Here is a 27,687-nt window from a genome sequence, read left to right as displayed (position 1 = left end):
ATAAAATCTTTAAAAAAAAAAAAAAAAAAAAGATTTTATTTATTTGACAGAGAGAGAGAGACAGCTAGAGAGGGAACACAAGTGGGGGGTGGGAGAGGGAGAAGCAGGCTTCCCACTGAGCAGGGAGCCCGATGCAGGGCTCGATCCCAGGACCCTGCGATCATGACCTGAGCCGAAGGCAGACGCTTAACGACTAAACCACCCAGGCGCCCCGACACTGAACCTTTTTAGCATGGACACACTGAAGTCTCCTTTGATCTGTTTTCTGTCAGCTTTCTCCACTTTTGGCTCCTGCCTTTTCCCCAGATAGGCCCGGATTCCACTCTTGCATAGCATCTTGCCTCTCCCAGGGCCATGCTCATTCATGCATCTGGGCCTTTGCAAATGCCATCTTCTCTCAACACCCCTTCTCTCCTGCAAACGCCCCAAGTAAGGGGACAGATCACTAAGCATGGATTCCATGAATGGCTTCCTCACAATCCGTATCCACGGATATGTAGAATTCCCAAATAAGAAAGAAATACTGAATTTCCATATACTCCATACCAATATACTGGGATTATAATAAGAAACCCTAATAATCAAACCTTTGGCAAAGCTGGTTTTTAACCCTGTTTTCCTCTCTACTTTCTGTTAAGTGCCCCTTCCACTTTGCATATGTGAAACTATGTGCTGCTTCCTCTCTTTACCTAGAGCCACAGCTAGAAGGACTGCTAGTGATTTGGTGAATCAAACCCAGAGTATTCGGTCAGATAATCATATACTCCTTCCTGGACAAAGTTTGCCTAAGATCCTGGGAATCTTTATGAAATACCAAGCCCAGTTCCTTCCAGCCAAAACTACAGAGGAGGCTGGGTCAAGGGAACATAATGCTTTTGAACCCTTGGTGACTCTCTTTTCAGGCTCCTTTACTTTCACACTGAACATGATGCGTGTACACGGGAGACAAAATAGTTGTAAACCTTCCACTTATTCCTAGTTAAATGATCTTTAGGTCATATGAAGTACTAGGAGTTTCCCCCCTCCCTGCCCCTCCCTGCTGAAAATCTGTTTTTCTGCATTCATCCCAATATCCCATTTGAAAGGAGACAGGTGCTGAGGTTTGACACCTTCCTCAAGTTTTATCTATGTTTATCCATGTTTTTATCCACCTTCCTTGACTCATAACTTGATTGCTTCTACTGCTTTCATTTTTAAGTGCATCCTCTTCCCATTTACAATAGCCTAGTGATCTATATCTCCTGCTAAGAAAGATGCAAATTCACAATCCTTAAGAGAACAATCCCAATTAAACCATTTTGTTTTAATCTTCCTTTTCCTTACTGGCACTACTTTTATCTGTCTCTTGTCATGCTTCTCAGCCTGCCCTCCATTAGAAACACCTAGAGAGCTCTGTAAAAAAATACCGATGGGCAGCACCATCCTCAGAGATCTGAGATGGTGTCCTTGCACTGATATCCTTAAAGCTCGCCAAGGGATTCCAAAGGGCATCCAGAGTTGAAATCAACAGCCACTGTCCTTAATCTTTACTCTGCTCCAAGCACAGCTGAGACAGTATGAAACCACGGTATCAGTGGATTCTTTTTGGCAATGACTTACACTTGGGTCATTTCAGAATTGCCAAAGGAACATGTGCTATTTGGAAAAGCCCCTTCCTGATTCTGATATGTCCCCATAAGGGAAATACCCCTTCATTACCTATATTGAAAATAGTTACTCCACAGGGCAGATAAGTCTACATTCTTTTCATGATGCCTCATGGCTCCTTAAAACCTGGCCTCTGCTAACTTTTCCAGATACTTCTCTATACTTTCCCTGTGCTGCACCACTACAGAATCAGCTTATGTTCAACCCCATTTTTATGCTTTTACACATGCTATTTGCACTACTCACAACACCTTTTCTGCCCATTTCCACCTAGCAAAAGCCCTAAAGGAAAATTCAGTCAAGTTCAGCTGAACCCTCTGGCTTAAACCTTTCTTGACTCTTCCTAACAAGAATTTTTCTTTGACATTGTTGCCAAAGAACTTGCTAGGTTCACATCGCATTATAGTCATTTATGCTTATCTTTTTTGTAAATCTAAAAGCTCCAGGCAGTTGGGGACTGTGCCTTATTCATGTCTGAACTTCCAGAACATTGCATATTGCTTGTCTTGTTAGTGATCCATAAATGCTTATGGAATTGAATTATTTCCTTAGTTTTAAATATCAAGACTTCCTTGTGCCTCTGTATTACCCACCCAACTAGACTTGCAGCTTCAAAAAAATTTTTAAAGAGAGGTACATGTGGTCACTTCCTCTTTGACAGTCCCACGCACAACATAAAACTGAGATTTCATAGTTATTATTGCCTACAAAATTCAAATAAAACATCTAGGGCTTTTGGGTTTTTTTTTTTTTTTAAGTGTGAGTATTTCTAAAAGTTGACATTCATTTAATTTTAACAATTCAAAATATTGTGGATTAGTGTGCTTTCCACAACAAGCTTAAAGGCTGTTGGCATAAGTATAATAAACTACGCAGTAGAATCGAACCACATTTGTGATTTTAATCTGATTAGGGACTAGGCTCTAGGCAACTCCCCCAGCCTCCTCAGGGGCTCGTCCTTCCTCCCCCTTACCAAATCCTCATTATTTTTTAATATCCTTCACATTACCACTGCTCGGAGATATCATCGAAGGAACACACTGTACTGAAACTCAAGCAACAGAGGGAGACTTTTGCTTGTCTGGTCCCCACAAACACGTCTGTCAAAAAGAACGTGGAAAAGTGCCTGCTGATGAAAGACATCATGATGGTGCCAAGCGATGTGGAAAAATCATCTGTTAGCATTTTGTTGTTACGAACAATCTCTCCCAGTGGTGCTGCCACGGCCAGTAAAAATTCAGGTTATCTGCTGTACAACTTGAGTCAGTCAACCTTTTCCAGGGACTCTTCCAAATTCTACATTCGAGGCGGGGGCGAGCTAGAATATTCCCAGGGACGGCACAGAAGCACGATGAAGCTTCACCACTTCAGAGAAGTGCAGTCTGAGCAGATGGAAGGAAATAAAGGGGGAGGGGGGGCCCAAGGGCATCAAGTCCCTCAAAGGGATGGAATTGGGGCCTCACAGAGTGAGGTTAAGGGAGAAGACAGGGGTTCTATGGCTTTGGATGTGGGCATCCTGGCTTTCCTGTTTTGTTGTTGAAGGCTGTACAAAGGCTTCAGTAATTCCCTGTGTAATTAACTTACACTTGTTATTATAAAAAGAAGTCTCTATTAATAAAAAGAATGGCACTGGGCTTGACAAAATTCCCAGCAGTTAACAATAGCTGGTTTTAATCAACTATTATCAATAATTTTTTTTTGTTCTTATCAGAAATAAATCACATCATGTTACAACTAAGAGGCCATCTCAGGGACACTCAGAAACATGAGGCACATCTGATACATCAATGTAATTAGAACTTGCTAGGAGGAATAAATAAAGAAACTGGGCAGGAAAAGGAGTAAAGAGCAATCAAAAGATAAAATAACACTTAAGTTGACTTGGGAGTAAAACCCAACACATGCAAGGCTGTCGAGTACAAAGTTAAATTACACACATGTAAAAATGGTGCTATCTCCAGGGATCATCTGCCATGCTGATGTTCAGTCAAGATAGTGAGAGAAAAGAAACCAACGTAAAGTAAGTGTGCTAGACCCCATGCGAGGTGCCTTAATTTAATCCTCACAACTCTGTAAGGCAGACATCTGGGGGATGTGTTAACTTCTATAAGACCCCATGCCTGGAAAATGGTGACAGAGAAACTTAAATCGGGTTGATATTAAATGCATGCTCTTTCCTCTTTACCATTTTTGAACTGATAGTAGCTAAAATAATAGTATTTCATAATAATGTTTAAAACTGAAGAATAGCTGACACACAATGTAATGTTAGTTTCAGGTGTACAACATAGTGATTCAACAACACTGTATGTTATGCTGTGTTCACCACAAGTGTGTAGCCGCCATCTGTCACCATACAGTGCTTATTACAGTACCACTGACTATATTCCCTATGTCATAACTTTCATCCCTCTGATTGGTTTATTCCATCCCTGGAAGCCTGTACCTCCCACTCCCCTTCACCCATTTTACCCATCCCCTGCCCCAAACCCTGACCTCTGGTAACCACAGGTTTGTTCTCTGGGGTCTGTTTATGGGTCTGTTTGGTTTTTGTTTTGTTTTTTAGATTTGACATATAAATAAAATCATATGGTATTTATCTTTCTCTGACTTACTTCACTTAGCATAACCTTAGCATGGACCTCTAGGTCCATCCATGTTGTCACAAATGCCAAGGTCTAGTTAATTTTTATGGCTGAGTAATATTCCTCTCTCTCTGTGTGTGTGTGTGTGTGTGTGTGTGTGTATCTCACATCTTCTTTATCCATCTATTGATGGACACTTGGGATGTTTCCATATCTCTGCCATTAGGTGTTTTGTTTTTTCTGGTATTTCTATTTTTAATTTTCTGAGGAAACCCCATACTGTTTTCCTATACTGGTTGCACCCATTTACATCCTTGCCAATTGTGCACAAGGGTTCCTTTTTGTCCACATCCTCACCAACACTTGTTGTTTCTTGTCTTTTTGATTCTAGTCATTCTGACTGACTGAGGTGATAGCTCATTGTGGTTTTGATTTGCATCTCCCTGACGTTGAGCAACTTTTCATGTGTCTGTTGGCTAGCTGTAGGTCTTCTCTGGGAAAATGTCTATTCGGGTTCTCTGCCCATTTTTAAGTCAGATTATTTGGGGGTTTTTTTGGTGTTGAGGTGTAAGTTCTTTATATATATTTTTATATTAACCCTTATTGTATACATCATTTGCAAATATCTTCTCTCATTCAGTAGGTTGCCTTTTCTTTTTATTGATGTTTTCCTTCACTGTGCAGAAGCTTTTTATTTTGGTGTAGTCCCAATGGTGTATTTTTGCTTTTGTTCCCCTTGTCTGAGGAGTCATATCTAGAAAAGTGTTTTTAAGGCCGATGTCCAAGAGATTACTATGTTTTCTTTAAGAACTTTTATGGTTTCATGTCTCACATTTAGGCCTTTAACCCATTTTGAATTTATTTTTTATTTTGGTGTAAGAAAGCGGTCCATAATAATTATTGACTAACAACATTACATACTATCTATGGTTTACAATGCATTTGTATTACATTAATGTTTATAATTATGGCAACAACCTCTGACAAGGCTGGTACTGTAACTGTTTTTACGATGAAGAGGGGCATAGAGACAGTAAGTAAATTGCCAATGAGATAGATTCAAATCCAGAGCTTTTCACTTTAGAGCTTTTTTCACCTTATCCCGGATCCTCAGTTATTAATAATCTTTCCCATTCACTACTCTGAAATCAGAATGCCAACACAAAGATAGAGATACTTTCTGACAAAAGATGCTTTCTTTAAAATATTTGCCCTCCATCCTTCTGGAAAAGAACTGGAGTCACTGGGTAAGTAATAGATCTGAAGTTTTTTGGTTCCTAGTAAGTGGAAAGCACTGGCTGAGGGTCAGAAGATCTGGATTCCTCTCCTGGTTATTTCAGTCATGAGCTACTTGGACTTCCAGAATTTTTTACTTCCCCTAATCCTCATTTTATTAATATCTAAAATGAGAGATCTAAAATACTTAGTAAGTTTTCCTTTAGTTCTAAAATGCTAATAATTTCCACATCCAAGACTTCATCATATCTCTTCCTCTCAAAACTTCCTAGGTTACAGCTCTGCTCATGAAAGCTTGATAAAGATTTAAAGCACAATACTGTCTAAGCCACATAAAAATAGAGTCCCAACCCTCATTATTAATGCAAATGTACACACAAGGTCAAACAGACTCATTAAGGTGCTCTGAAAACACACCAGTGGCTCAGTTTGCTGTTTAGATAAAGTCATGCGTTATTTTTTGCCATCTGATAGTTTTTATGATGATTCAGGAATATACTTCAAAAATAAACATATATAACCATGGATCATCATCCAAGGAAGTAGTGGGAAAGTAAAACAGAAGAAGTTTTGAAATCTGGACTGAGATTCCTACCTGGGAAACAAAACAAAACAAAACTTAATTGTAGCCAGAGTGCTTTTGTGGAATAAAAGAAAAAAAAAATCATTACTCACAGGGGATTCTGGTAACATTTTATTCCTAAGTTATTAATATCACTAAATGTAGTGTAAGTCACAGAATGGATGTACCTTGGGAGATCCATGAAAATGATTTTCAGACTTCATTTTTGCAAAAAGTAATTCTAAACCTAATGAGCAAACCCAAGACTGCACATTTTTAGGCAATGAGCCAACACACTAACTCCTCTATTAAGAGAGAGGACTTGGAATTTCATGTTGTATTATTAACACCACTGGAGCTACAGCTAGTCCAATAAAGTACGTATGACCCACTGCAGAGTACCTGTGAGCTTAGAAGCAACAAATGGTAAATCCTGGTCCCCAATGTGGCAACAAACTGAGGTACTTTAAGTAATTACAGCAATTACTTTAATATTTCCTTCTCAACTCATGCACTGTCTATGAAGGGACACCATCCTATGGTCAATGCCAACATGTCCCATAGTATCATTTTGGAAACTGTCAAGTGGATTCCTCAGTTACATTTGCCTCACATACTCCCAAACTTTGTATTTTTTTCTTGAAGTGAAAAGTGGTATTGGGTCACTTAAATAGCATTATCAAATGGGAGCATGTGAGGAGGGACTAGTTGTTGAGTTCTGTCTGGTACAGAAAGTAAAGGTGACACGCATAAACTCTGGGATTACTGATTAGAAAAAAGTTTCCACCTCTTTCCCAGTCATAGTTCTCTGGTAGCAAGAAGATGATCAGGGGAGAGATTGTGACAAATTCCTACTTATGGATTTACTCTTCATAGTGTTATATGAACCAGAGAGACTGGAAACAAGTCTTATCTCACTTATACCAAAGTTTCTCTACCATCTAATGTTCAAATAAGCTTTAATGAGCATCTATAATGCATCAGATCTTGTGAAAAGTGTCAGAGAAATGATAATAATTAAGAAACAATCCATACTTTGAGACATTCTAGCTGAGAAGAGATATTTGTCAGTTTCAATCTTCAAGACAGCTGAGCTATATATGTATATGGATTTTACATTATTATTATTGACACATAACATTTTTCTTGAGAACTGAAGAAAACCAAGACCACACCGGTTGATTTGTCCAGCAAAGATATCCCAAGTTATTCATGTTGCTTCTACTACACAGGAACAGGCCACTCCAGGCCCAAACACTTATAACTAACCTCCCTGAATATATTTCCAATGAGTAATCAAGGAGGTATTTGGCTTCCTACCTTAACGTGTTTGAATAAATGACCAATGATGTGTGCCTAGGCCACAACCACCTTCTCCTCGCCACTTTGAGTCTTCCTAGGGATTAGTCACTTGATAAATCTGCCATTGAATGGTTTTAAAATTATAGGTTAATCGACAAGGAAAACAAACAAGAGGGTTTATATGTTTTTCATTAAGATCTGGGCTCTGGTCTAGGACATGTCCTCTAAGGAAGCTAGGAAGGGAAATGTCTTAAATTTCCAAAAATTGCTCACCCCAGCCAAAAGGCACACTCATTGTATAAGATATACGTTGAGATGCCAAAAAAGGGCTCACAAAATTAAGGATAGTCTTTATTCTCTAAGTAATGGACCCAAGGAGAAATATTTTCTACTATAATTGGAGAGACTGGGTCAGGTAATGGAAAAAACACTAAAATAGTGGTCAGAGTGCCTGGATTTAGTTCAGCATAAGACTGCTGTACGACCTCAAATTTCCTTCTTATCTCTGGCTATTGTCTTCATCTGTAAAATAAACAGGTTAGAAAAAGATCAGAAAACTTACAAACCAGGTGTCTTGGGATCCATGGAGTATCTGAGCAGTTCTGCAAACACTTAGTTTTAATGTTATTTTAAAAGGATATTTAACCTAAAAACAACAAGGACTTTAAGAAATACAGAAAGTTATATTTGGTTTTTCTGGCAATCTGGAATACAAAGTTTTCCCTGACATGTTTTGGGATCTATTTGGATGTTCTGAAGACAAATTTCATTGATTAGGAAAGTTGTAACTCTACACTGGTCTCTTTCTTTTTTAAAATTCAGGCTTGCCCTTATACATGTAAGTATATTGCTACAGCACAGATACCATATTCAATGAAGCACAGCCAAGGCTCAGGTTCATCTGCTCTGTGCAGGCCCCTACTTTGGCAAAACAGTTTGTTGTTTGATAACAAGCAAAGAATGAGGAGAAAAACAGGTGATTTTGGCATTTAATTTTATACTTGGTGCGTTTTGACAGAGTAATGTGTATGATTAAAAATAATTGCAGCCAGGGACGCCTGGGTGGCTCAGTCAGTTAAGCGTCTGCCTTCGGCTCAGGTCATGATCCCAGGGTCCTGGGATCGAGTCCTGCATCAGTCTCCTTGCTCAGCGGGGAAGTCTGCTTCTCCCTCTCCCTCTGCCTCCCCCCCGCCACCGTTTGTGCTCTCTCTCTGTCTCTCTCTCTCTGACAAATAAATAAATAATATCTTTAAAAGATAAAAAAAATTAAAAAAAGGGATGCCTGGGTGGCTCAGTCGTTAAGTGTCTGCCTTTGGCTCAGGTCATGATCCCAGGGTTCTGGGATTGAGTCCCACATCGGGCTCTCTGCTCAGCGGGAAGCCTGCTTCTCCCTTTCCTACTCCCCCTGCTTGTGTTCCTTCTCTCGCTGTGTCTCTGTCAAAAAAAAAAAAAAAAGCAGGATGCAAAAAATAAAAAAATAAAAAATAAATTAAAAAAAATAAAAATTATAAAAATAATTGCAGCCATTCTTAATTGTTATTAATTCGATGTAAAAATTTCCTGTAATACATGTTTCAATCTTAAGGATTGTTTTAAAACTGAATACAACCTTAGGATTTTAAGGGAAAAAAAATTTTTAACTCCATTTTTAACCATATATTTTATAAAATGTGATTTTTGTAATTTTCTTCTAGTAAAATAAAGTAATTGGATGCTGTGGCTTACTGAAAACTCTAAATTTAAAACTCCTAAATTCAAATTTGTTTTTATCAAAAAAGCATCTTCATGAAAACATATGAGAGGACCTTTATGACCTTGGTGTAGGCAGAGTTCTTTTTCTTTTTTAAAAAAATTGAAGTATAATTAACACACAGTGTTAATTTCAGGTGTACAATATAGTGATTCAACAATTCTATGCATTACTCAGTGCTCAACACAAGTGTACTCTTTTTTTTTTTTTTTTTTTTAAAGATTTTATTTATTTATTTGAGAGAGAGAGAATGAGAGAGAGAGAACACATGAGAGGGGATAGGGTCAGAGGACGAAGCAGACTCCCTGCCGAGCAGGGAGCCCGATGCGGGACTCGATCCAGGGACTCCAGGATCATGACCTGAGCCGAAGGCAGTCGCTTAACCAACTGAGCCACCCAGGCGCCCAACACAAGTGTACTCTTAATGAGTTCTTAAATATGCCATCAAAAGCACAAGCCATCACAAAAATTGATAAATTGGATTTTTTCAAAAGTTCAATTTTGGCAAGGCACTGTTAAAATAAAACATAAGCCTCAGATTGGGAGAAAATTATCCACAAAATACATATCTGACAAAGAACTTGTACCCAGAACATAAAAAGAACTCTGTTAAAACAAAAATTTAAAAAACAACCTCCTCCTTCCAAAATGGGTAAATGATTCAAATGTGCTCATGAAAGAAGATATATGGAGAACATTTAAGCACATAAAAAAGATACTTGACATCCCTTAAACCAAACCACAATGAGATACCACTACATATTTATTGAAAGGAAGGGAGGGGAAGAGAGGAAAACTGACCCATCTGACAATACCAAGGGCTCAGGAGGATGTGGAGCAACTGGAACTCTCCTAGGTGACCAATGGGAATGCAAAATGGCACAGCTACTTGAGAAAACAATTTGGCTGTTTCTTATAAAGTTAATATGCACTTGCCATGTGACCCAACAGTCCCACTTCTAAGTATTTGCCCAGGTGAATTAAAACATGTTCACATGGGGGGGCAGAAGTGGCGGCAGCTGTGACGGCGGCGGCTGTCAGACCTGGAGAGGGGCCGGGGCGGAGCGGCAATGGAGGGTCAGCGCTGGCTCCTGCTGGAGGCCAATTCCGAGGTCACTGACCAGTTTCTCAAACAATTAGGTCTACATCCTAACTGGCAGTTCAGGAATGGATCCTGAACTCCTTAGCATGGTACCAAGACCAGTGTGTGCAGTGTTACTTCTCTTCCCTATTACAGAAAAGTATGAAGTATTCAGAACAGAAGAGGAGGAAAAAATAAAATCTCAGGGACAAGATGTTACATCATCAGTATATTTCATGAAGCAAACAATCAGCAATGCCTGTGGAACAACTGGACTGATCCATGCTATTGCCAACAATAAAGACAAGATGCACTTTGAATCTGGATCAACCTTGAAAAAATTCCTTGAGGAGTCTGTGTCAATGAGTCCTGAAGAACGAGCCAGATACCTAGAGAACTATGATGCTATTCGAGTCACTCATGAGACCAGTGCCCATGAAGGTGAGACTGAGACACCAAGTATAGATGAAAAAGTAGATCTTCATTTTATTGCATTAGTTCATGTAGAGGGGCATCTCTATGAATTAGATGGATGGAAACAGTTTCCAATTAACCATGGGGAAACTAGTGATGAAACTTTATTAGAGGATGCCATAGAAGTTTGCAAGAAGTTTATGGAACGTGACCCTGATGAATTGAGATTCAACGCCATCGCTCTATCTGCAGCATAGCTGGTCAGTGATGGAAACACCAAATACTGTATTATTTGCAACAAAAATTAAATTTCTGCTGCCATACACTAACTCAAAAATTTTGATATTCTCATTAACTTGACTGATTAAACTTTATGTGAATTAAAAAAAAAACATGTTCACATGAAAATCCATACACATACATTTTTAGCAGTTTTATTAATAATCACCCATGAGGGTTAATTTTGTGTGTCAACTTGACTGGGCCACTGGGTGTTCTTTGAGGGTGTATTTAGATGAGATTAACATTTGAATCAATCAGTAGACTGAGTAAAGAAGATTGCTCTCCCTGATGGGGGTGGGTACCATCCAATCAGTTGAAGACCTGAATAGAACAAAAAGGTTCACTCTCCTGCCAAGAAAAAACTCCTCCTGCCTAACTTCCTTTGAACTGAGACATTAGTTTCTTCCTGCCTTGGAATGAAATCATCAACACTGGCTCCTCCTAGGTCTCAAGATTTTTGGCCTTCAGGCTGGAACTATGGCACCCACTCTCCTGGGTCTCCAGCATGTCAACCCACCTGGGAGATCTTGGGACTTGTCAGGCTCCATAACTGCATGAGCCATTCCTTAAAATAAATCCCTCTCTCTCTCTCTAGAGTTTAGTTTAATCCTATTAGTTTAATTTTTTTTTTGTGGAGGACCCTAGTACATTGCCAAAATTGGAAGCCACCCAAATGTTCTTCAACTGGGAAAGGATAAACAAATGGTGGTACATGCACAAAGTAAAATCTAATTAGAAATAATATGGATGAATCTCAAATGTGTTAAGAAGCTGGACCTAAAAGGCCACACACTATACCATATGATTCCATTCATATCACATTCTGGGCAAGTCAAAGCTATAGGGAAAGAAAAAGCAGGAATGGTTGCCAGGGGCCTGAGGTCAGGAGAGAGGATGTCTTCCAAGGGACACAGAGGAATTTTTTATGGTGATGGAATGTACTATGTCTTGATTGTGGTTATGGTTACATGACTGCATGGGTTTGTCAAAACTTGTACACTATAAAGGGTGATTTTTATTGTGCATAAAATAATCTCAATTAAAAAAAGCAGTTACAGATTGACATTATAATAAGTAATATGTATACATTTGTATAAATTTAAGACTGTAAAATAAATACACACTAATAAAATGCCACTTAACAGTTGGACTTCCAAGCAAGATTTTGTTTGCAACAAAATCTTTCTCTTTTGAGAAAACACATTACAAGAGACATAGAGTAAGATGAGTCCCAAAAGCATCTAAAGAAGTACCTAGAACAAAGTCCAGCTTTCCTAACATAAAAGTTTAAGCTTTCTCATCAATGCTATAGCATTTTCACACCTGTGGCCCAGGTTCTGGAACTTTCTCTGTCTAGGTCAGATCTGGGATGGGGTTAGTGGTGACCAGCTAAGACAGCACCGCCACATTCAGCATCACTCTCACATCACCACTAAGTGACAACATGGCCAGGGAGTGAACAACGTCTACTAAGAGCTCAGAGTGCTAGGCAGGATGTTACGTTGCCTTTAACACTGTGTTGTCTCATTACTTCCCCTCTTTCAGTCTCTTTCCTATCACATTATTTATGACGAGTCTGATGTTCTCATTGTAGTTGATCACCAAATGTTTTCAAGGATACAAGGTCCTACTTCTCTGCTTCTGTAAGTAAAAAGGATCTAACATCTTCTATTCCCAGGTCAACTTGAAGAGTTTTCTCTATTAATGTTTTTCTTAACAAGCCTCCAAAGCAAGGATCAAGGTATTAGGTTAAAAGTGTGCCTTAGGTTTGTGATAGATTGATAGGTGGTGTCTCTGTTACTAGGGGAAAAAAAAAAAAAAACCAACACTAAACTATCAAAACAGTCTATTCCACATGGCAATTAGAGCAGTTTCCTCCTATACTCACAGGGTCTCCAAGGTGTAGGAGGCCTATTATTTCAACAGTGTTGTAGGCTGCAAATTCTATTCTGTAAAACGAGGATGACATTATCTATCTTGCTTTCTAATATACTTCTCATGGAAGATGAAAGATCTCAGAATAATGTACTCAGAAGAAATCAAGAAAAACTCTGACTGAAAAATACTGCAGTTTATTTAATATTGGATGCAATTAATAGTAACTAGCTGGGTTTATAGTGCTTGTCAGCTGGAAACTACTAGCACAACCCATATGCCTCCTGTATATAAGCTGGTATGTATGCTTAAATGGTGGCCTTAGAGAAAAGGGTGAACTTAATGCGGCTAAATAAAAGTCAACCTTTCTTTCTAAATAAAATGCATTAAGTAGGATCCAAATACCCTGAGAATGCACATTCAATACACTAGAATTTTATCATACAACAAAAAGCTAGGATATCGCTTATGTACAAGATACAATGTTTATGTGTCAAAATTCTTCTCAAGCAGTATTTTACGTATTCATTGACAGGTATCTCTCTTGCCTTTTTACCCCCACCTAAAAAGTGCTCGAGTCCTTCTCACATCTGCCCCCTCCTCACAAAAAATGAGAACACCTGCCTTAACACTGCCCCATCCTCAAGAAAAAATCTCCCATTAAGTTCATTGACAAGTGTTGCTCTAAAAGATTTGCGGTTATCTTCTGTCTTTGCATTTTTACCATACCCTTTGTGTAATTTCTCAAAATCCAGTCTAAATCACCACCATTTTACTGAAAACGCTCACGAAAACCACGTTTAATGGCTTCCTGAGTTACCCAGTTTGGTGGGTTTTTCCTCATTCTCCTTTGGGACTCTGCAGCTGAACTTGAGAACTGCCCCTCTTGTTTTCTCTGAGAGTAGAACACCCTGGTCCTCTTCCTACCTTGCAGTTACTCTGCCTACTGCCACCTTCCTTTCCTTCCTCCTTCCATCTTCCAAATACCTGTTACAACAAGCTAAGAGGACTCATGTTTTGTCTCCTTTGTTCACTGATGTAGTCCTAGAAGCATGAAGAGCGCCTGGTCTGTAAAGGCATTCAGATAGTTGTTGAATAAATGAATTTTCCAATGTCCCCAGCCAAGAAGTCCCTGAGGCTATTGTGCCTATAAAACTTCTGCATTCAGTTAGCAAAGGGAAGAGAAAGAGGAAGGAATTACTGAGCAGTGCCCATGCAGGGCCTGTTACAAATGTGATGAAAGCCCTCTGATTTGTAAGATTACTGCTATCGCCCCTTAAGTAGGTCCTAGCTGATAAGTGCATATCCGATGTGAGACTGTGTTCTTTCCAACAAGCCTCATGAAATTCCCAAGTCCAAAGTTACTGGTCCATCTCCATCCAGATCTGGTTAACTTTGTCTCATTCAGTGGACCTCCAGACTGAGTAACTTTACAATATGCACAGGACCTAGATGTGAGTTGACAAACTGACCCCAAATTAGTCAAAATAAACATTCTATCCCAAAGACATTAATAATGCCATTATTTTGAATACACCCACTTTTATTGGCATGGATTTTTATAGTTCCTCATAATATTTACACTTTAAAATCATTGAGGAAGTCACAAATATGAGTTATTCCATGTGGATTCAAGTGTTATGATTTATTTTCCAACCTTCCTTCACTGGGACAGACAACAAAGTGACTGGAAAAGGAGTCATAGAAATGCCTTGATTGACAAAAAGCCTTGAAATAGCACCTGTGACAACGTGGGTGACTGCTTTATTCTTCAAGATGGCTAGGCTCTTTCTGAGTTTCTGTACATAAGCAATCAAGTTTAATAAACATCTCCAGTTACAGACCTATCTCAGAAGAGGCAGAAATGTTTCTAGAGCTGTGCTTGCTTCATTTGGAGTCCTTGCAATTGAGGATGTATATAGGTTGACAGTAAACAAGTGACAAAGTACATCTGTAGTACCTATTCTTGAAAGCAGAGGGGCCTAGAATAATGGTCAGGGAATTCTAAAACTCCACAAAGAAGGCTCCCTGACCATAGGGCATCAATACACATCATTTTTAGAAACAGTTTTGGCAAAGTATCACCCTGATTAATTTGAGCTCACAAAGATCTGATGTAATATTTAAAAACCGATCTCCTTTGTGTAAACATGGATTAAGAAAAATGTAAATCCCCTATGTGGGTTTATTTTTTAATAGGAATATTAATTATATATTTATAAATCTAGGGTGCTCACTGCCTTTAAGAGTTAAGACAATAAATGGAATTTGGCAGAACATTTATTCTGATTACTAGATGTTTCATGATACTTGGAACATCAGGATGCATGTGAAATTACACTCAAGTATGATGCACACAATCACTTGGAAAAGATCAGATCTCATTTTGACTTGATTCTTTTCTCCTGGAATATAGACAAACCACATTCTTGTTTTCCTCCTGCACTACCCACCCCCCAACCTTAGATTAAACTATATTATGTTGGACTGATATTCATCTCCATAATTTGGGCTTTTCGAAAGGATCATTGTTACAAGAATCACATTTTTCAGCTTTCCAGTAATTGCAAGATATGAATTTAAATCAGAATTCTCATTTCCTAAGTGATCAAACATTGAGCATCACTCATGAAATGTTTGCAAAGTAAATGTTTAACTCTTCTGTGCAAAGTTTAAATGTCACTTCAAATTTATTTTGACAGAGAGGTTGAGATGGCTGTAATTTTCTCTCCACCAATTTTTCTATTTTAAATGTTACAGCTGCACGTATTAATAATGTGAAAAGACAGGGGCACTATTACCTGAAAACTCCTACATAATTTCTTCACAAGTCATTCAAAACTGAGTAACTAAATACACAGGTGAATGACGATACAGGGCCAGCTATATAATGTCTATCAAACTCCATGCCCGCTGGAGGGTTTTATACCAACAACGTGCTGCTGCCCCATGGATTGTATCTGCCAGCCTCAAGAGCTTCAGCCTGCCAGCTTTGCGCCATGCACCCTTCATGAAAGAAATTAACTGGCTCCAGTGCCCACAGCAGTCATCCATTCTCAATAACTACAAACTACTTACACATAAATATTTAGATTACGAGGAATCTCAGTGTTGGACCATCACTTTTCCCTCACCCACACATCAGAGCAGTAGAAAGCTTTCTGACTGCATGTCCTTGAATACAGTGTTAATACACATATGAAACAGATTAGAATCATGGAGGTGTTTGAAAGAAAGGAATTTTGATTTTTATAAAGATGGGACATGAAGATCATTTTTCTTGGTCCAAATTTACTATGTTAAAACATCCTGCAATCGAATGAAGCACTGGGTGTTATACGCAAACAACGAATCATGGAACACTACATCAAAAACTAATGATGTAATGTATGGTGATTAACATAACATAATTAAATAAAATTTTTAAAAAATCCTGCAATCTCAACTATAGTTGTCAAATATAAAAGCAAATGCCTGTTTCCTTCTCGATCACTTTCTTTTATTTTTCTTTCATGTGCTTTTCATATTTTCATATAAGCATAACACAGGTAAGAATAAAAGTGCAGAATTAAACCCAAATATGATGTATCTGTGAGGAAAGCACCCAACAGTCCAGTACTAAAAGATGGAGCATACAAAGAAGGAAACATTTGTCTTTCTGTTTCTGGATATAATTGGTTTTCAAAGCCAATTTTTAAGGGGTTTGCTATGCAAAATCCTCCAGCAGCATTCACAGCTTCTCAATAATTGTATTTAAAAATAATCTTTTGTTATGGGTGGTATTTGGTTGCAGGTTGGAGGAAAAAAATGTAAAATCACTCCAAGAGATACTCCTGATAGCTGGCAGCCTCTGTCCCTCCATTTTTTTTTTTTTAAAGGTAATTAGATTGCTAATGAGCAAGAAGTGAGTGATGATGTAGGAGTCCAATATTTGAGTCTAGGTCACAACAGAGTCAATTTGGACATTGATCCTTATCTCTCAAGTCTAGGAAAATCTCATCTGAAAAAAATGAATCTCTCAAGTTCTATTTATAAATCCTGGATGCAATTTGAAATCTTGCAGAGACAAGAGAGAGGAAAGGAACAGAAAAATATTAGACAACCTTATGACCTTGAAAAGGTGATAGGCAGGCAAAAATGTTCAAATTGAACGAGATACTTGGAAGAGGGGGCCTTATTTTCCTCCCATTGCTTTGCACATTCCTAAAAGAATCATGTTGAATTTTGTTGGTGTGTTCAAAGATTTTGGTTTTAAACATGTTAAACCTCTGCATGTGCTCGGTACCAGCCACCATGCATGTGCTGCATGATGGTTTTCCTGCCCACCACTTAAATCGTGGTTAGCACTTTCTCCACCTTTGGCAGAGGGATCTCCACATGGCTTATGTGATAGAGCATTGGCCTGGGAGAAGACCTCACTTCTAGTCAAGGTACTTCTATCAGCAGCCTGCATGGGCTTGGGCCCTTTAACTCCTAAGGAGTGGCAACCAGAAAGTGAATCTCCATGGGTGGTGGACTTCACTGGTTGTAAGGAGCCCTGTCCTGCTGGGAGCATGGTGCCTCCTTTAGGCGCACTGAGGAAGAAAAGGTGAGAACCATTAAACTCGATTTTAAAAATCAGCTCTTTCAGTATGTAGTTCCTCATCTATAAAATGAAAGGGTTTACAGATTATCACACATTCATATGAGTCCAAGGTGATTTCGCCTCAACTAATACAACTGATCGCTCACTCACCGTAAGTTGTCTTAACATGCAATATCTGATAAATGTCCATCGAATACAATGAGAAACAAAGAGTATTCTCGCTGTCAAAAAAACTTCCAAGAACATAGTTTTCCTATTATAATTCTCCCATGTCTCTAAATGTGAAAACTACTGCCTGTAAAATCACTTTGGTTAAAATCTAGTTTCCATTACAAAGGAAGAAAAAGGGAAAACCAATCAGTGGTTAATTTATGCACTAATGCATGTATTACCATGATAGAAGTTTCATCTGTTTGCTATTTATTGAAGGTTCACGTCCATCTTATGTTCGGCACTGGGAGTGAAGGAGAGGGACAATAACTCTGCTTTCAAGACTGTAATATGATAAAAAGCCTTGCTAAGTGCTGGAGTCAGGTAGAGAGCCAAGTGTCAGAGCAGGAAGCCTTGGGACATCAAGAGATGGTTTCATATATGATGAGGATCCCTTGGTGGGCCACAAAGGATTGACAAAGTTGGAGTGGCAGAATAAGCCAAGTAAAAGAAGAAGGCAGAGTGATGGGAAAGCATAGGAAAATAATGGAAGAAAAGACTAGTTAGAAGTTTGAATCTGATTTTAGAAGGTCTTAAATACCACACTAAGACTTTGAACTTAACTGGATAAGCAATAGTGAGCCACTAAAGGTGGGTAAGAGAGAGAAACAACAATCTCTAAGTAATTTATAACATGGCTTGAATATAGGCAAGACCTAAGGGTCTAAATTAGAATGACAGCAGCAGAGTGTTAAGGAACAAGTGTATGTGAGGGACCATGCAGCTAAAATGATCATAACTTGGCAATCCACAAGATACAGAAGCTAAGGGTGAGGTTGCCAAAGATGGCTGAGATTTTTACCCTGGACTTTCACTCTTAGGAGAACAGTGGAACCTTAAATATATAGGGCAGTCCCAAAAAAAGACTGTTGTGTGTTATGTTTATATTGGGTGGGGGGAAAGTCAGAAGGAGACAGGTAGACAGGTCTTTTCAACCTTGGGATTATAAGAATTTTTGATGCTCTGGCTTCAGAAATTTTAAATTTTGAGATGCTGGAAACAGTTCCCGGGTTGGATTTTTCCAGCAAAAATGAGAACTTTTCCTGGAGCTGGAACTCAGGGAAACATTTGAATCCAAACAAATAGCTCTGAAAAGCCTTTACATAGAGATAGCAATCAATGAAATCTTCAAGAGACAACACATGGAAAGTCAGGAAACTAAAGGCTACCTTTCACAGGGTCCCATCTGGGGGGTGCTGTGGAGGCAGGGATGAGGGGGAAGCAGAGAAGACAGAGAAGCACACTCAAAAGAGAATTCAGTGTCCTAGACGTCAAGGGAGGAGATCTGAGAAGGATTTCAACACTGACACTCCATCTAGAATCCAAGCCAATGAAGACCAAGAGGGGACCAACAGCACGGGATAACTGCTTCCTCTGCAGTCTTAGCTGTTTCTGTACAGAGGTAACAAAAGGCAAGTGGTAGGAGGATTGGCTACATGTGACTAATGTTTGAGAACTTTGCCAGTGAAAAGTGGGATGGAAGCTCAAAGAAGCAGTACCATCAAGAGAAAGGATTTTGAAGTAAAGGATAGCTGAAATTATTATGAGAAATGGGGGAAGGCAACAGCCAAAAAGAGAACAAGGAACAGGGAAAGGTGCAGAAGAGGTGTTAGAAGAGGACATCAAAGAGATCAGGTGGCAAAATATTGGGTGCTTTAGTTTCTTTTCGTAGGTATGGGGACCAAAGTTAAAGCAAAGAAATAAAGGTGTTAATAGTCTAGAGACAAAGGCACTCATTCTTTTTTATTTTCTTCTTATCTTAAAAGAAATGCACCTCCCCTTTTCCCCAAAGCTAATTCAACCTCCTGGGTTTCTGCTTTCACCCTTTTCTGTGTCTCCAGGAACATTTTTTTAATTTGCTCCTCGCTGGCTGGCTCTTCCCTATACCTACTCAGGTCTCCTGTTGGAACTGCAGGACTACTCAGGCTGGTTCTGTGCATAATCTATGCCTAGTGCATATCCATTCTTCTCGCTGCATAGCAACTTCACAAACATTAGCCTATGTAATCTGAACAGCCCTGTGGTGACGGGGGGATCCCCATTTTATGGACTGTCCCAAACCACAATCATAGGAGGCATCTGCTAGGACTCAAGACTGGATCTTCTGGCTGTCAAGGCTCATGTTCTTTCTCCTATGCAGAGCCGTCTCCAGATATGTGTCAAGATGCCGGCGGTAGACTCCGTTTCTGTCTAAACATTACAAAGTACCTGGCTTGCTGTCAGAGACCAAACTCTAAATGGCTGAAATAGCTTGATAGATTGTGTGAAAATTTTATGGTCCTTCCGTCAGACACCATAATTTACTATCACATAATACACAGAAGACTCAAAAGAAACCATCCCACAAGGGCAAACAAAATGGAGGTGGTGGCCCTTTGACACTCTAAGGCCAGAGGCATTATATGGATCCAATAAGAAAGCTGCTTCTACGAGCGAGAGAACAACCTCTTGATCTTGCAAAATGTTTTTGGACACCTAAAGGCTCTTTTATTACTGAGGCTGATTAAAATGAAAAGCTTAAATGACTAAAATGTTCTTTTTGATGAGTTTTTGCCATGAACCTTGGACCCTGTAGTCCAGTGGGATTGGAGCCCTTTGATCCTGGGCACTCACATAAATTCAGAGTCATAAAACAACATTGGATTTGATTTTACTAGTGTGGCTGATGTTGCCAGATTTGTAATGCAATCTTGTTTTCTCCCCTCCTCATTTTTGGGCCCATCCACCATTATTTTATAGCCAGAGGAAAGGAGTTTCCATTTGTTTTTGGCAATCAAGCTTCAAGACTGAGCCACTACTCTAGAATGCTGGAATCCCAGAGAAAAATAATGATACTGTATTACATTCATCAACATGAGACGAATCACTGTTATTTTATGTGCTGAAAGTAAAATATCAAAAAGAAAACCCCTTTTCTGGATGAAAATACAGATTTTCACTACTTAAAAGAGTTTTAAGATGATGTGGCTGAGAACTTACTACAAGTCTGAAGTAGGAAAAATATCAGATTTAGTGTTCATAAATCTCTAGCAAGACTAATTGAAAATTAATTTTTTAAAAGATCAAAAGACCCCCCAGGTTATTTATTAATGAGTGGCAGACCCTATCTTAGTTTTCAAACTTCATTTACCTAAAACAAAAACAAAAACAAAAAACCTGCTATCTGTGGGAGAAGTAAAGGAAATATTCAATAAGACATTTAACAAAAAATACACCATAAATATAACTTAGATGTTTAATTCACTTCCTTTCCCAATCTTCTAATCCTTTTCCTATGTATCTGTACCACAATATTCCTATAACTTCCAATTCCAGAAATGAAAGTTTTACTGTAAAAGGTCTATGAGGGAAGAAAAGCACAAATACTTCTACAGAGACTTGTCTTACACAGACCAAATGATCAATAGTGGGTCACAACTATTCATTTTTTATGGAGTAAAACATCAGTTTGAGCTCACTGAGAAAGATCAATGATATACTTAGCCTGTTCACTAGACCAGGGAATACTAATTTAAGTTGGATAAACAGTTTTCAGTAATTTTTCATGGCTCGCCTGAAGGCTGGGAAATTGTTCACCAGGACAATTCTGTATGTGACATAGGGCATAAGGGTCACAACAGGTCTCAGTAATTCCACTTTGAAAACAGTGACCATAGAATACATGTGTCGCTATCCAATGGGCAGTGCCTCATGACATTTTCAGCTGAGTTTCCTTTTTTTTTTACATTTTTAAAATTTTTATTATTTTTTTAAAAGATTTTATTTATTTATTTGACAGAGAGACAGTGAGAGAGGGAACACAAGCAGGGGGAGCGGGAGAGGGAGAAGCAGGTTTCCTGCCAAGCAGGAAGCCCCATGCGGGGCTCGATCCCAGGATCCTGGGACCACGACCTGAGCCTAAGGCAGACGCTTAACGACTGAGCCACACAGGTACCCCTCAGCTGAGTTTCTCAATCCCTGCCTGAGGCTCCAGTGAACATTTCAGAGGATGGTCCAGCCAGAGGAATAGAATTCCAACACACATTCACCTCCTTGCTTGTGTGAATATATTAGATTAAGCATAAATGAATTTGCCATTTTATGTCAAAATAGGCCAAATATCAACAATTTCCTATGGTTCAACTTATAAACCTCATCCAAATTTGAAAAAAAATTATTCTGTTTTATCAATTAATACTTTAAATTACATGCATTGTTTCTTTGCAGGAGATATGACTCATGCCATATGTTTAATATTATTATTAATAAACAGAACTGTATTAAACAGATACCCACAACAGCTTCCGGAATACAAGAAACTGTCACTTATTTGTAGAGAAGAGTAATTGTCTTGGTGTTGTGCATATATTCAGTCATGATGAGGGGAGGGTTATGCAGATACCAAGAAAGAGCGCTCTCATTTCATGCTTGAAAACATACCATTATTGTCAGCACCCTCTGCCTCCCTATGATTTACTAATTTAAAAAATATTGATTGTGTACTTACAATGTTCCAGTAGTGGTCTAGGTACCCAAGGGAGAATCAAGCTGTGCAAACATGTACAGGGAAGCAACAATGGTGGTTTCAGTAACTCCAGCTTTAGCAGAAGCAACCATCAGCGCTGGAGAAGGTCCGCGCTTCCTGTCGGAGAGAGCGAATTCTCTCTCCCACCCCTAACTTAGGCCAAGCCAGTATCACCTCCTACCTGTAGGCCGGCAACACTTGCCAGTTGTCCTCCCCACTTCCACTCTGGCTTCCCTACATCTACCCTCTACAACAGCCTAGGGGGGAGGGCGTCTCTTGAAAAGGCAAATCTTTTCATGTTTCACACTTCTCTGCTCCGAACCAGTAGATTCTCACTGTTCTGAGGATGAAATCGCAAAACCTTAAGGATGAACAAGGCCCTTCCCGATTATGGCCTCTCTTGCCCTCCTCCGTGGCAGTGCTTTTCAAACCCTGGTCCATGATCCAGCAATGGGATAGAAATCAATTTATGCTTTACCACCAGCATTTTTTTTTTAAATATGAGAGTTAAATATATCAGAATACATTCACATTAAATCAGTTCTGTTTAAGAGAACTCTTATTTCTCACACATGCAAAAACACATAATCTGGGTTTCGATGGAAAATGCATTGCTTATTCCAAGATACAGTTTAAAACACTTGAAAACCACTACTCCAGATCTTCATCCCCAACCTTTCTCCTCTATCCAGTCACACTGGCCCTCCCCAGAGTCCTTCAAACCAGCCAAGCTCCTCTTCACCCTTCAGGCCTCTGCTTAAATGGCACTTGCTAAAAGAATCCTTCCCTGACCTCAAATCTAAACTGTATCCTCTCATAGCATCCTATACTATATTTCTCTCCACAGCAATATTATACTTCCTGAGGGATTATTTTTATCAATATCTGTCTCTCTGACTGGACTACAAGCTCCCAGAGAGTAGGAACCATGTCTATTCTATTCCATCCAGCATCCAGCACAGCACCTGACGCCCAGTAGGCTCTTAATACTAAGTGAATGATAGAGAGAAGTCTAATTTCCCCTTAATGATTCCATCTGATGAAACAGAGATGACCAATTTCATAAGGCACTGCTTTCTGGTGGCTCTTTTTCTTTTCTCAGATAGAATGTACATGCCTATAGATAGCCATAAATACATCACGTATTACTTCTGTAAGTACACTGAGCCTTATGCCTCTGAGTGCAGATATATGACTGTATGCATATATTTGTGCGTGTTCTGGGAATGAAACTAAGAGTGGTTTGATTCCTCATGTATTTAAAGCAAAGTTCTGAACTGGAAATCTGCTTCAATACAAAGAAAATCTACTTGAAGCTTATTAAGAGAAAAAAGGGTCAAGCTGACCTCCAGTGGTAAGATTAGGGAATGGATTCTAAAATAATTGTAAAACACCCAAGTTATCTGTCACAAACCCATATATCTATGTGATATACCTTTCTTTATGTGTATTATATGTATTTGCAACAAAGAGGGGGTCATACCATATAAAATACTAGAACAAAGTATGCAGAAGTGTATTACAGAAACACAGCAGCTTTTAGAGACAGGAAAAACAACTGCCACTCATTTATGGCAATCAGAAAATCTGAGACTTGAAAATTCTCTTAGTTGACATGTAAGATCTAAAATTCTCAAATTCCATTAAAAGTAGATAATATTAAAAAAAAAAAGCAGATGCTAACACTCATATAGTCTTTCCCTTCATTAGTCTCTAGGTAAACACTAGTACTTATTTTAAGCTGTCTGTTGTTATTTGACCTTTATGGCATATATTCTATTTTTCTAACTAGATAGTAAATCCTCTGAGTAAAGAATTTATGTGAGGGTTAAATAAAATAATCCAAAGGATGCGCTAAGTAGAGTGTCTGGCATATACAATACAGTAATATAGTAAATGTTAGCTGCTATTGTTATAATTATTAAATGATGTTTTATCTCTAGTGCATCTCTTATGTTTGACAGGTACTCAATTGGTATTTGATTATAAAAAGCAGAAATACGGTAGCTCAAAAAAAAAGGCAGAATTACATATATGAAATTCTATTTTAGCAAATGCTTATCTTTAAAGCAAAAACAATTTTGAAATGCAACATCTTACTTAGGTCTTCCCCCCTCAAATCTATGCTGTCACTCGTGGGGTGATTTTACATATTCAAATATTTCTTTCACAAAAGCACAGCAGCATCAATACTTCCATTAAGGGGAGGTCATGGAAATGAGAGCATCATACTTTTATGACAAAAATATTAAAAGCAATGCTTTTTGGAACATTAGGTTTAACATTAATTTCAGAATGTTTTTATTTTATATAGGTACAGGGTTTATATTATAAGAGCTTTACCACCAAAAACTAAACTTCAAGAGCCACTGACTTAAACTAAGCATGCTGGTCATCAGGAGAGATACAGTAATTACCATCTATTGGCCATCTACTGCATGCCATTGTACTTGCAATCCCATACCTAATTACCACAGTACTTGCACTCAGCATATACATTAACCAAGTTACAATATCATCACAACTTCTTTCTAATGAGAAACTGAAGCTCATAAGGGCTTAAGTAATTTGTTCAAGACAACACATGTAGTATATAGTGAAGCTAAGATTAGAACTCAAGGAAGATTCCACATCTGGATTTTTATCCAGCTCTCTTGCCTGGAATTAAGTTGCATATCATCCAACAAATGGTTAGCTGACTTCACCATACAGATTCTTTTTCAGCAGGTTCTGCTCCTAAGGCCCACCACTCTTAAGGACTGATATTCTACCCAAGGATAGATCAAAGGTAAGGGTCAGACCAGAAACAAGGTCCTTTCATGAATACTCTCTGGCAAGGACTTTCGAGGTGTAAGAATTTTCAGAGGTAGTTCAGGTGGAGGTTAGGAGTGTGCCACCTCATAGAATTGGTGTAGTAACACAACTAATTCTCATATATAAAGACTGGCACATAGTAAATGCTCAATAAACACTAGCTATTATTATTATTGTTCTTCCTTTACTAGGACACAGAGCAAGCTAGAATAACTTGGAGTGAAAAGGTCAGAATATACACATGCATATATGTGCACACACACAAACATGCAATAAATTCACATTATGGATTCCAAAGCCCACATGAGGCTGGACTTATTAGAAGAGGCAACAGGTACCATGTATCACACATGGGCACATCCTACAAATAGGTGACAACATAGAGAATAGCCACATCGTTCCATGTGCTTAAGGGATCAGTAATGCTGGGTTTCAGAAGCTCTGCTGGGGAAGATAAGGTTTGAGAATAGCTAAGGAAACCCTGCAGAAATCAATGAAGTAACTAGCTGGCAGAATGCCTAGAAGTTTTGCCCCCATATTTTCTGACTTGGTGGTCTTGACAAATTGATTTGAGACTCAAGTTTCAAATCTCTATGATGAATATAGACAATTATCAAGAATATGGTGAGAAATATCAGAGTTTCCTCTTCAAACTGGGCTCAGAACCAGCTGTGAGCAATGAAGTTGAAGAGGACAATTTTCTACCTGCTCCTTCCTTCTGTACTTTGGTGGGAAGAACAGCAGAACAGTTTGGGACTTCTGAAACCAGTGAGATAAGAGGACTCTTCCCCAACACCATAAAAATGTCCCCATTGTTTTTTTTTTTTTTTGAACCATATGAAGAGCTTGTATAGGATAAGAATAAGGGGTGATCTGCAGAAGTCTCTGCCACAGGATGAGGGGAAGGAAAATGAAAATTAAAAAAACCATTATACTAGAGAAAATGAATCAAATCAGTTGACAAGTTGACTGTGGAGAGGAGCCAATTTGGAAATCAGACACACCTAGTCAGTAAATCTTGCCATCACAGTAACCAGCTGTGAAAACTCAGGACAGGACCTTGCTTCTCCTGAGTCTCAATTGATTAGAAATTATGTATATGAATCACTGAGCCAGTTGACAAGTTGACTGTGGAGAGGAGCCGATTTGGAAATCAGACACACCTAGTCAGTAAATCTTGCCATCACAGTAACCAGCTGTGAAAACTCAGGACAGGACCTTACTTCTCCTGAGTCTCAATTGATTAGAAATGAATCACTGAGCACAGTACCTGGCATAGAGTTAGTACTTCGTATTCAATAACTGATGGTAACCATCTCCAATCAAGTCAGAAAGCAAAGCGTACTCAGCATTCAAACTCTACAATCAAACAAAATTTCTTCCCATCCCTTCCTAAAATGTCCTAGACCATACCCAATATTTTGCACTAAGAGCTTATTTTTCATGTACCTTCCAACACTGCTGCCCTCTCTATTCCATCAGCAGCCCTTTTAGGAAAAGACAGGATGCAGGAAGAAAGGGGATGAGGAAGGAAGGAAAAATAAAAGGAAAAGAAATATAAAAGTCCACCAAGATCTAAGAGCTCAAGGGACTTTTGCTTGGTATTCAAGAGACCATGGAGAAAGAGGATGAGGACATTCTTACTCAGCTCTTCTATGCTCCACACCAGGGTCATCAACTGATGTCTCCACACCAGGCAATCAACATAAACAAGTAAAGGAGTCCAGATTTTAGGAGGAAGGGAAGATGGCAGCAAAGCAGGAAGACCCTAGGCTCCCTTCCTCCCAGGAATGCAAATAGATAACTATCAAATCATCCTAACTACCCAGGAAATCAACCTGAAGACTGGCAGAACAAACTCCCCAACTAAAGGTAGAAAAAAGGACACATCAAAGAAAGTATGAAGTGCAGAGATGTGGCTTGAGAGAGAAAAAGACCATGGTCACTGCAGTGGGGAGGGAGCAGCAGTCATGGAGAAGAGCAAGAGATAGACTAGCACACAGGAGAGCACACATGGAGAAGACAATTCCCCATAGCAACAGGCTTGGAAAGGGAAAGGGCGCAAATTTCATGAGTTCTTGCAACCAGGGGGACTTAAAGACTGGAATTTTAAAGGTCAGCATGCTTCTCGGAGAACCAGAGGCATTGGGGCTGCTCTTGGAGAAAAGGCAGGCAAATAACCTACTAACTTACAGCATGCAAAGAGTGATCTGAAGAGTGCCTGGGCACAGTGGGGAGGTTAGTTGCTCATCTTGGAGCATGTCCCAGACAGGCAGCATTCACAGAGAGACACCTCAAGGAGCAAAGGAAATGGCAGATGTTATTTCCCTCCCCCATCCCTTAGCATAAGCACAGGGCCACCTCTGGGAACCAGTGCAGCCCCAACACTTGCTACCTAACTTGCTCACACCAAGGCCCATGCCCTGCACTCTGGTGAAACTGCCCCTTCCAGTCATGCTTGCCTCAGTCCCAGCAAGAGGAGTCCCCTCCCCCAGAAGACAGGCCCAATCCCTGCTTTTACAGTGTCTCCCAATGTGGGAGTTTTACAGAGCCTTGATTCTGGTGGCAGTGGCGACAGGTCTCATTTCACAAACAGACCAGAGCACACCTAGATAAAATATGCCACATTCAGGTCAGGGACCAAACAGTGCCCACGACAGGCAAAGAGAGCCTCTGCATATGACTGGCCTGAAGGATAAAGTGGCCAGGACACAACAGCAGAGCACACATTGAAGACACTCCCAGAAGTGCCAGGCCCTGGGGAACAGGGGACACTACATGGCAGGGCACTATAGGACCTCTTCTTCATAAGGCCATTAACCTCAAGAACAGGAGACATA

At 39.3% G+C, this 27,687-nt stretch overlaps 2 protein-coding genes across 6 annotated transcripts in view; one reads left to right on the top strand and one right to left on the bottom strand.

The window, feature by feature from the left end:
• The window catches only part of FMN1 (formin 1), a 418,828-nt gene that overhangs the window by 194,961 nt on the left and 196,180 nt on the right, over positions 1-27,687 (bottom strand). The gene's annotated exons all lie outside the window — the stretch shown is intronic.
• Positions 10,120-11,390, top strand: LOC116640352 (ubiquitin carboxyl-terminal hydrolase isozyme L3-like). The gene is given in 2 exon segments (XM_032417342.1): positions 10,120-10,244; positions 10,246-11,390. Coding segments are annotated over 2 exon segments (681 nt in total). The 5' UTR covers positions 10,120-10,152; the 3' UTR covers positions 10,835-11,390.

Source organism: Phoca vitulina, unplaced genomic scaffold, assembly GCF_004348235.1.
Source record: "Phoca vitulina isolate PV1807 unplaced genomic scaffold, GSC_HSeal_1.0 scaffold20, whole genome shotgun sequence".
NCBI lineage: Eukaryota > Metazoa > Chordata > Mammalia > Carnivora > Phocidae > Phoca > Phoca vitulina.
Note: the sequence above shows the minus strand (reverse complement) of the source record. Positions and strands in the feature narration are given on the sequence as shown.